The 11,341-nt window shown below is 33.4% G+C and overlaps 1 protein-coding gene across 1 annotated transcript; it reads right to left on the bottom strand.

Annotated features, from left to right (window-relative positions):
• Positions 1-4,022: 4,022 nt before the first annotated feature.
• Positions 4,023-9,858, bottom strand: LOC129945174 (uncharacterized). The gene has a single exon (XM_056054833.1). The coding sequence runs from the start codon at positions 9,354-9,356 to the stop codon at positions 4,023-4,025; it is 5,334 nt and encodes a 1,777-aa protein (XP_055910808.1). The 5' UTR covers positions 9,357-9,858.
• Between the last annotated feature and the right edge of the window lie 1,483 nt (positions 9,859-11,341).

The following is an 11,341-nucleotide window of genomic DNA, read 5'->3' as shown; positions in this document are numbered from 1 at the left end:
GTCAATGGTGTATTTTGATTACCGGCACATTTTGAAAAATACACCAAAATATTAAATGTTTTTTCAATTTTCTCAGTTTTGCACCAAAATTATTGAACTTACACCAAAATATGTACCAGTGTGCTACTTGAGACAAGTCAAAATAAAAAGAACACAGCGCAGACGCAGATACGTACATATTCACTTTCACAGTTCGATCCGTCAACTTCACAACAACAAAAACACACGCAACGAGCTCTGTTTTCTGCATCTATTTCATTGTGCTATCACAGCGCAGACGCAGATACAGACATATTCACAGAGTGATGTACTCGTAGGTATCAACTTCACAACAAAAAAAACACACGCAGTTTTTTTTCAGTTTTAATTTTTGTTGTGTCTTTTTTTCAAGATTGCGATATGCCTTTTTATTTGTTTTATTATTCATTAGAAATTCGTTTTCAATTAATACTAAATAATTTATTAGAAAACGAATTTGGGAATTTTAAATTCCATTCGTTAGCTGTAAAGGTTCTCTTCAAAATAATAAAAAATGGGCACGACTGGATCGCACAAACTTGCTCTCATAGCTAACAACTTTAACGCAGCTAGAATTTGATGATGATATTAATTTGTTCAAAAATATTGTGACATTATTAAAAAAAAAAATAAGAAATAAAATTAGATAAATTGATTAAGTTATTTTAATGGCTTAAACTTTAGAGCTAAAAATAAAGAAAGCCATCTGATGTGTTTGATAAATATGAATTTAAGAAAAAATAATTTCAAAAATTGTTGAATACAATTTTACATACAATACAAAATAATATTCATTGGACCCTTTCCAAGAAATTGAATTTTCACAAAGAAAATTCAATATTTTTTAAAAATCCAAAAATTTTTTGAAAATTTTTATATGCAAAATTGTTTAAATGGTAAAGGAGAACTCGCATAAGGTTTTTGGTTGAAATCAGTTAAGCCGTTGACGAGAAATTTGAAAACCAAAAAATCGGTTTATATGACAGGTCCCGTAGTAATCGTTATTGATATTTTTTTTTGTAAAAGTATTAACAAGAACTTTAAAAATAAAAATACTTCTTTTTATAAAAATTCTTGGAGGCATTTTTGAGAAAAATAAGTTTTTTATTTTATCGGTTTTCAACATTTGTATGGGAGGTACCGTTCTTTTTGGATTAAGAAACATAATTTTTTCAAATTGTCTGCAAAATAATAAAAAAGTATCTTAGACCTAGTTTTAAAAATATTGACCAAGTCATTTTCAAAAAAATTTTCAAAAAACAGGGTTGTACTGTAGAGTGTAGGTACCCAAAGTTTTAAGTTCATGAAAATAAAAACGTAATTAAAAAGTAGCATTTCTTTATTGAATTCATTTGAATTTTTTTTAACAAAATCCTCGGACCCGTTTTTGAGAAAAATGTCATTTTCGTTTTTAGCGAAACAAAATTGTATGGCTGGTACCGTTATTTTTGGTCCTAAAAAAAAATTAAAAAACGCCTGGGCATATTAGACAAACAACATTATATACCAAATTTGAAGAAAATCCCTTCAGCCTTCTTATGCTTGTAATATTTTTAGCTTCCGGTGTTGCTTCAGCTCCTTTTTAGACGTTGTAGGCTTTGCACTCTCCCAAACACTAAACTTTTTAAGCATAGAAAGAATTATATAATCTAGAATTAAAATGTGGTGAGAGCTGCAAACGTTTTGGAATCCTATTAGTTTCTAGAATACACATTTCTGTAATTGTGGATTTAATTTTTTTTATATGTGGAGTGCTGCTGATGACTTTTTAAAAAAAACTTGTACATGAACCTTAGAGATTTCAAAGAAAAGATCAGTTGGAGCAGTTATGCTACCGAAATCTGATGTTTTTAAGAAATTTTTGTGGAACAAAAATGTTTCTGTTTTGTATCGCTGGTTAAAAAATTAAATTTTTATTTAAATGAAATTCGATTGCTAATCGTTATAAAAAATACTTTATTAAATTAATGGTGTAGTTTTAAAAGTTCGAGAACGAATGAATATGACCTTTTTCTTATTAGAAGGTTATAAGATGATTTTACCAATTATAAAAACATAGAACAATTGTTTGACAAGAAGTGTCATTTTGGGCTATTAATTTAGTTGGATAATTCACAATAATCATTTTGGATAAATCAGAAATAATAATGAATATAAATAATAAAAACTTTTACATTTGTTATAATTTAATTCAATATAATAAAATAAATAAATAATTGGTGTGCCAAACATTCTCCGCCCCGGTGAACTATGTTCGCAATTTAGTATAGAGCCGGCCCTGGTTAATGCCTTCATTAGAATTACTTTACAATGGCAACTCAATATCGCCTCTTGTGCTTGCTTATTTTGATACATGTAAAGAAAGAAAAAAAAACTTTAGTAACATGCAATCAAAAGGACAAAAAAAAACAATTCCAAGGCCAAAACTAATTTTACAGTTTGTACCCTGCAAGAACATTTGCATCATGTTCATATACTATGGATATGTTCTCGTTGCTCAAACTCATTGAGAGAGCAACAGTTATCCATTGATAAATAATAACTGATCATAGTATTCTTGTTGTTTTATCTTCTTGGCCATCATTGTAAGAAGTCGATGACGGTCATTGATGACGGTTCGGTTCGCAGTCGTGAAGTTACGGGCGTGTGATTATTTTTTTTTTTTTGTATTTATTTAATTGATAGTGCGTTATCAATTATAATATTAAGTAAATTGGTGTGCGGTGCCAATTATTTTGATTATAAATTAAATAGTTTACAAATTTATTAAATTAATTAACAAATTAATTCAAGTGTTGTGCGGTGTAGTGATTGTGCAGTGTTTTGTTGTTGTTGCTGCTTCTGCTGCTGTTACTGCTGCTACTGTTGTTGCTGTGAATCTGCATAAAGCGCAGATTGGATTTAGGATAAGTGTTTTGGAATTAATTTTTATTTTATTATTTTACTTATAATACATTTCATTTTTATTTATATTATATTTAATTTATATTTTTGTTTGATTTTAAATTTCCTTTTGGGTCTTGTGTGTGTGTGCGTGTGCTTTTTTTTCGTATATCGATTCGGTTTCGCGAGGAATTGTAATATGTTTGTATGAACGCATATTTTGTTTTCATATTTTTCATGTTGCAAATAATTTGCAAATGGCCGCCAAATATTTTTGATGACGTCATATCGGGAATTGTAATTTTTCGTGTGTTTATGAAGTAAAAATTATTATTATTTTATTAAAAAGAAAAAAAATACAAATTAATGAATTTAACGACGTTTAGTGAGGTTTGTATTGTTTTATTTTTTAATTAAAAGTGATTAATTTAAATGTGTTTTGTTAATATGGTGTTGAGTTTTGTGCTAAAGTGTTGAGTTTATTAAAATCGAAATGCCGACGGCGATTTGTTCCGACGGAATTTGAATTTTGAAATGCCGACGGGGTTTTCGCAATTTTGTTTTGTTTTTTTTTTTTTTTTTTTTTTTTGTTTTGTTTTTATTTATTGATGAATTTTAATTAAAATTATTTTGATTATACACATGTGATGTGTTGAAATTTAAAATAAATTATTTTTATATTGTATGTTGTGTTGAAGTTATAAAATTAATTATTATAATTCAAGAATTCATATTTTTTATGTTATCAATAAGAATTTGAACCTTTTGTGATATTATGTTGTGTGAATTAAGAGAAATAAAGTTAATTATTTAAAAAATTAAAATGAGATTTTATTTATTCTTTTAGGATTCATTTTGTTGTGTTGTTTTATATTTTATTTAAGAAATTTACATGATGAATTTTGAATTATTTCATTAAATTTAAATTTTATTTTTTTTTTTGAAGTTCTGGGTTTTTGAAAGTGGACTGTATGTATGTAAATGTATTGTGTTGTATATGATGACATTTTATTTGGCTTTTAATTTGTGTAGGGTTTTAATTTGTGTAGGGTTTTAATTTGTGTAGGGTTTAAATTTGTGTAGGGTTTTAATTTGTGTAGGGTTTTTATTTTTGAATTGAATTAAATTATTGTATTTTCATCGGTGGATTCATTGCTTGGCAGATAACAAATTTTTGTGATGGGACGTTTCATTGTTCCGGTTTTTGTTTTGAGCGTTACAACTCGGATAAGTCCATCGGTTCCAGGATGTGTTTCTGTTATCCTGGCTAGTAACCATTGGGATGGTGGAAGTCTCTCGTCTTTTACTAAAACCAAGCCTCCTATTTTGGGTTGAGTTTCTTTCCTGGTCCATTTAGGTCTTTGTTGTAATCGCGAAAGATACTCTCCATTCCATTTTCGCCAAAAGGAGTCGACGAACATTTGAATCCTGGTCCATCTGTCCAGGTAACTCACATGCTTTGGAGTTGATATGCTTCCTTGGGGTATTGACAGCAAAGTTTCTCCAATCAAGAAATGTCCTGGAGTTAAGACGTCTAAGTCATCTATATTTTCTGATAGAGGGCATAGAGGTCTGGAGTTCAAACATGCTTCAATTTGGGTTAGAAGTGTGCAGAGCTCCTCGAAAGTTAACCTCTCATCTCGTATCGTGCGTTTTAGGTGATGTTTCACGGATTTCACTCCTGCTTCCCAGAGTCCACCAAAATGAGGAGACGCGGGAGGAATAAAGTTCCAGTTTGTTCCTGAATTGGACAGAATTCCAGCAATTTCTTGCCAATCATGTTTAGCTTGCTCTAGCATCTTGGCTAATTCTCTGTTGGCTCCAACAAAATTTGTGCCACAGTCGCTATATATTTGAGCACAAAGACCTCGCCGGGCCGTGAAGCGACGAAAAGCTGCCAAAAAGGATTGTGTTGTCATATCTGAGACTGTTTCCAGATGAATAGCCTTTGTAGCCAAACAAATAAAAATGGCAAAATAGCCTTTGAAGCTTTTAGCTCCTCTTCCTTTCCATGCTTTTATTTCTATAGGTCCGGCATAATCTATTCCGGTGTGGGTGAATGGTCTGGAGATCCTTACCCGTGGTGCTGGGAGGCTTCCCATGAGTTGCTGCAAATTAATTTTTTGATACCGAAAGCATATTGGGCATTTATGGATGTATCTCCTGACGTACGGTTTCATACCCATAATCCAATAAGACATACGGATGTATGCTGTAGTTTGTTGGTTTCCTCCGTGTAGGGTTCTGTTGTGAGCATCTCGCATCACAAGCTCCGAAAAATGGTAGTTAGGTTTCAAGATGATCGGATGCTGCTGGTTGTACGGCAGCAACGTGTTTTGCAGTCGACCACCAACGCGTAGGATACCATTGCCATCGATGAAAGCGTCGAGTGAGAGCAGTGATTTTGGAGTTGCACCTTTACTCTCGTATTCATCTAGTTCTTCGGTGAACATGAGCCTTTGTACAGCTTTGTGTACCAATAAGGCTGCATATTGCAGTTCCTCTGGTCTGAGTTCTCCAGAAATTCTTGTTGTCTTCCTTCTTTTTGCAAGACCATTGCTTTTGAACCGACAACAAAAGGCAATTGCCCTTATGGTTTTGGATAATCGTGAACATCGCAATATACTTTTGTTTATAAGATCGTCTGCTGCGTCATTATTTGCAAAGGTACATTGCCTTTTCTCTGCTCGTTTTTCTATTTCGGTGTTGAGTGAAAATGGTTGTTCGGGAACTTCAAAATTCCATTTTTCTCGCAAAAATGAAGGTCCGATCCACCATAGTTCTTGTGTTCCTAGTGTTGAGGGTGAGATGCCTCTGGATGCTAGATCAGCTGGGTTATGCTCTGTTGGGATATGTTTCCATATATCAGAGCTTGTCAGCCGTTGAATTTCAGCAACTCGGTTGCTTACGAATGTCGTCCATTTTGACGGTTGTGCTTTTATCCAAGCCAACGTAATCGTTGAGTCAGACCAAGCATATAATTTTGTGTCGGGATAATCGAAAACATCCTTAGTGTAGCTCAGAAGAGACGCAAGTAATGCAGCTCCACAGAGTTCAAGCCGTGGAAGGCTTACAGTTTTCAATGGAGCTACCTTTGTTTTGGATAGAAGTAGATGCATATGGATATTGTCACAGCTGTCGAGCACACGTATGAAGACTACGGCTCCATATGCCTTCTCCGACGCATCGCTGAAGCCATGAAATTCCACCTTTTTTTGTGTGTTTTGTGTTTTGATCCACCTTGGGATCTTTATGTTTAGAATATCAGGCAGTTCTTTTCGGAAAGCTTGCCATTCCTCTCTTATGTCTGAAGGAATTGGTTGATCCCAGTCAGTTCCTCGGCACCATAACTTCTGCATCATGATCTTAGCTTTGATCACGCATGGTGCTATCCAGCCAAGTGGATCGAAAAGCTTGGCAATTGATGATAGCATAGTCCTTTTTGTGAGTTCTTCGGTGTCGTTTTGTACATTCTGAAAAGAAAAGATATCATCCTCTGGATGCCAGCTTATGCCCAATGTTTTTACAAGATCGGTTGATCCAAAAGGCAATTCAAAGCTGACCTCGCAATCTTCTTTGGGGAGATCTTGTAGAAGATCTTTGCAGTTGGAAGTCCATTTCCGCAGTTTAAATCCTGCTGAAGCCAGCAGAGCGCGTGTTTCTTCACGCCTGATGCGAGTTTCGTCGATGGAATCACCTCCACTGATAAAATCGTCCACATACATCTCTTCCGTTACTGCTACAGATCCTTTGGGATAATTTTCACCTTCATCCTCAGCGACTTGGTGTAAGACACGGATGGCCAAATAAGGCGCACAAGCCGTGCCAAAAGTGACAGTCTTAAGTTTGAAGACTTTGATGGGTTGATCAAGATTATCTCTCCAAAGGATAAGTTGGTAATATTGATCCGCATCTTTTACGAGAATTTGGCGGTACATTTTTTCGATGTCAGCTGTTATGGTGAATCGATGTAGCCGCCATTTTAATATTATATCGACAATGTTTTTTTGCAATTTAGGCCCGTTCATCAGGTGTTGGTTTAAAGAAGTTCCATCATAAGTTTTTGCAGCTGCGTCAAAGACGACTCTTAATTTTGTGGTTGTACTAGATTCTTTGAACACAGCGTGATGGGGTAAAAAGTAATGAAAAGGTGATTTTAAAATTAGATCATCCAGATTTACCTCTTCCATGTGATTTAAACTAAGATATTCCATTATACATTGGCTGTAACTCGCTTTTAGCTTTGGATCCTTGTCCAATCGTCTTTCCAGAGATGAGAAGCGTCTGACTGCATTTTCCTTACTGAGTCCGAGTTCGGGATAGAATCCTTCCTTGAACGGAAGACCAACTTCATACCGTCCATTTGGGAGACGTTTTGTTGTTTTTGAAAAGTACTTATCACAGGCGGCATCTTCTTCTGACGGGTGAGTTACGAATGGAGTTTGTTCCATCTCCCAAAATTGTCGGATTTGCGTATCAAGATCGATGTGTTGAAAGAAGCTACATATGCTTTTCGGTGCTGTCTCAGGAATTTTGCCTAATATAATATACCCTAAGTGAGTGTTCTGAGCTATAGGGGCAATTTCTTGCTCATTGCGGATTATATCCGGCAAAATGATTTCGGGATAAACATCTGAGCCAAAAAGTATATCGATTGGAGCTGGAATATGAAAATTAGGGTCTGCTAACTGTAAATCAGTTAGGTGTTCCCATGTGTTGTGTATCATTTTGTGGGCCGGAAGAAGGCCAGTCAACGACTTAAAGATGAACGCCTTGGTTGAGCCTTCAAACGTCGAATGCTTTGAAGAAAACATTATGTCAACGTAGTTTTGACTGGTGCCGTTGCTGACCTTCCCTAACCCTGATACCTTTACGGATGTTGGATACCTTGGTAGATTTAAAAGCCTTGCTGCAGACTCAGAAATAAAAGTAGCATCTGAGCCTGGGTCAATTAGGGCTCGTAGGTCTGCGAATCTCCCATCTCCAGATTTAACCCTAACTACAGCAGTGGCTAATAAAATTTGCGTACCATGGAGTCGTGAAGCATGATAATTGTGTCGTGTACTGCGACCTGGTGCATTATCACCCATTGGTTGGAACGCAGGAGCGTTTGGGTTATAAGCTACCTGTTGATCCTTAGGCTGGGCAACCTGTTGTTGTGATTGTGTTGTTGAAGTATTTGGATTAGCAATGGAATTGTGTTGTGTGTGTGAATTAACGTGCAAAAGTGAGTGATGCCTTTGATTACAAAAGTAACAGCTCCGGTTACTAAGGCAATCTCGTGTTGTGTGACTATATGCAAGACAGTTCTCACAAACTCGAACCTGTCGTACAGCTTGCATTTTTTGGGCAGAGTCCATACCCAAAAAACTTCGACATTTCATCAAGGAGTGTTGTCCTTGTTTACAAATTTGACATGTGTAACGTTGCGTGTTGTATTGCTGTTTTGGTTGCATTTTTGCATGGAATGCTTTTGCTGCAACTTGGGGTTTTGTTATTGGCTTGGATTCTAAGACCGAAGTTCCTTGCTGTACAAGGGCCTCTAGAGTTCTGAAACGGGATTTAAGGAAATCGGTGAAATCGGAAAAGGTTGGAAGTTCTTTGTCGTTCCCGAGCTTTTCTTCCCAAAGTTGTTGAGTTTTGGAGGATAATTTTTGAAAAAGAATGTAAATTAAAATTGTATCCCAGTCTTTTACTGGTAATCCTAAATTATCCAGCGCGTGAACCACCTCGATCGTGGTGTCTAACAAATTTTTTAGAGTTTCCGCAGATTCTTTACTATGTACAGGTTGACCGAAAAGAACCTTAAGGTAGGAATTGACCAAAACTCTTTTGTGATCATACCTTTCGATCAATAAATCCCATGCCTTTGCATAGTTCCCAGAACTTAGATCTAAATGATGCAAAAGCCGTTCGGCATCACCAGTCAAACTCTCTTTCAGAAAATGCATTTTTTGAATCTCGTTCAGGGTAGCATTATTATGCACAAGTGACTTAAAAATGTCGTGGTAGGAACGCCATGTTGTGTACGAACCAGAAAATGTTGGAGGCTTTATAGAAGGTAACTTGAGAACATTATTATGTGTCGCCGGTGTTGTTGGCGGCATCATTGCCGCATGAATTGGCCCTAACGGTGACGAAGGCAAAGCTGTAGCAAGTGGAGGTGGAGCTACTTTGTCCAGAGCATCCATCAATTCACTTTTATATTCTAAATAAGTATCACGAATTTGATCATACACAGCGACCATTTCATCCCTTTTTAATGTCTCTTCAAGCTTCCCCCCGCTAACGATTTCTTCGTGGTATCGTTTGGCATTTTCTAAATTAGCTTCCAAAAGCCCCAACCGAGTTTTTATATAGTTGACAGTACGACGAACCTGACCTGTCTTTTTAAAATTAGAAAAATCGCGCTCTAACTGCGATAAAACTTCCTTTTGAAGCTCCCCAAATGACATGGTTGACAATTTTTATTAAATGTAATAAAAAAACAGCAAAAAATACTTTAAAAAATAAGGACTTACGTGGTATGCCTTCAGTAAACTGGTGATGTTTTTTTGTTGCTTAACGCGTCGCGGGAATCCCGATTTGCACAGCACAAAATGTTTGTTAAATAGTTTTTTCTTTAAATAAATGTTTGTTAAATAGTTTTTTTTTTTTTTTTAAATAAAGATATATATAGTTTTAAAGTTTAAAATAGTACATTGAATATGTTCACTTTATATATATATATATATATGTATATCTATGTATATACAAATAATTTTGCACTTTAAAAATAGCAAATCGCAAAATTCACACACTTCTATTTCTTTTTAAAGGCGTCGAAGGACCAATGTTTTGTATCGCTGGTTAAAAAATTAAATTTTTATTTAAATGAAATTCGATTGCTAATCGTTATAAAAAATACTTTATTAAATTAATGGTGTAGTTTTAAAAGTTCGAGAACGAATGAATATGACCTTTTTCTTATTAGAAGGTTATAAGATGATTTTACCAATTATAAAAACATAGAACAATTGTTTGACAAGAAGTGTCATTTTGGGCTATTAATTTAGTTGGATAATTCACAATAATCATTTTGGATAAATCAGAAATAATAATGAATATAAATAATAAAAACTTTTACATTTGTTATAATTTAATTCAATATAATAAAATAAATAAATAATTGGTGTGCCAAACAGTTTCAGAAGACTTTTTCATTTTAATAGATTCCCCACATCTTTTCATATCAGTTGGGCATAATTTACAAGATATTTTGTTAGTCATCTTCAAAATTGCGGCACCGATGAAATACCTTAGAGAAAGGTCCTCTATCAAAATATCCTCCTCTATAATATTAAATTCTAGAAGGTCAACATCTTCATCTTCACCTTCTTCTATGACTTCTCCAGGCAAATTTGGATTTTCTCTATCATTTTGATAACTACTATCAAGATTTGATTGGGAAAATACATCTTCTGACAAAAATTCCTCGGTTTTTTTATAATTCAATAAAACTGAAAAAAAAATTTGTCACCTCTAAAATTTTACGACTGAAATATGATTTCATCTCTAAAACAATTTTGTGCAACGAAGAATAATGTTTTTGAAATCTGATAAAATTTTGAGACAGTTTTTTTTATAAGAAATAAAAATTAAAAAAAAAAAAAACATTACTTAAAGTTCGTAAAAATTGAATATCGACTTAAATATCTTTTAAAAAACTTGAAATTTGGGCTTCAATATTATTTTATCTTATAAGAAATATTGTTTTCAACATTTTGAAAAATGTTGAGAAAAATCGAACTTACAGTTTTTTTTACAAAAAAAATAAAAACTAAAAAAAAATTAACAAAAGTTGGTAAAAAATGATTTTCGACTCAAATATCTTTAAAAAACTTTGAGGTAATAGCTTGTAATTAATTTTTTCTTATAAGGAATATTGTTTTCAACATTAGGAAACATTTTGAGAAAAATCGAATTGACAGTTTTTTTACAAAAAATAAAAACCTAAAAAAATGTATAAAAGTTGGTTAAAATTGATTTTCGACTCAAATATCTTTTCAAAAATTTTAAATATTGGCTTCAAACTAATTTTATCTTATAAAAAATATTGTTTTCAACATTCAGTAAAATTTTGAAAAAAAATCGAATTGTTAGTTTTTTTTACAAAAAATAAAACTCTAAAAAAAATACTAAAACTTGGTAAAAATTTACTTTCGACGCAAATAGCTTTTCAAAAATTAAAAATATTGGCTTCAAACTTATTTTATTTCACAAAAAATATTGTTTTCAATATTCAGTAATTTTTATATAAAAATCCAACAGTCCGTTTTTCCATAAAAAATAAAATCTACAGAAAATAGTACGCAAATTTGGTAAAAATTGATACGAGTACATATAGACAAACTTTTAAGCAAGACAAATCGACAGACGGGATGGGAAGTTATCAGTGTGG

The sequence above is a fragment of the Eupeodes corollae genome, chromosome 2 (assembly GCF_945859685.1).
Source record: "Eupeodes corollae chromosome 2, idEupCoro1.1, whole genome shotgun sequence".
Lineage (NCBI taxonomy): Eukaryota > Metazoa > Arthropoda > Insecta > Diptera > Syrphidae > Eupeodes > Eupeodes corollae.
Note: the sequence above shows the minus strand (reverse complement) of the source record. Positions and strands in the feature narration are given on the sequence as shown.

Excerpts from the sequence above, each read along its gene's own strand:
- LOC129945174 (XM_056054833.1), bottom strand. The coding sequence starts at position 9,356 with ATGTCATTTGGGGAGCTTCAAAAGGAAGTTTTATCGCAGTTAGAGCGC.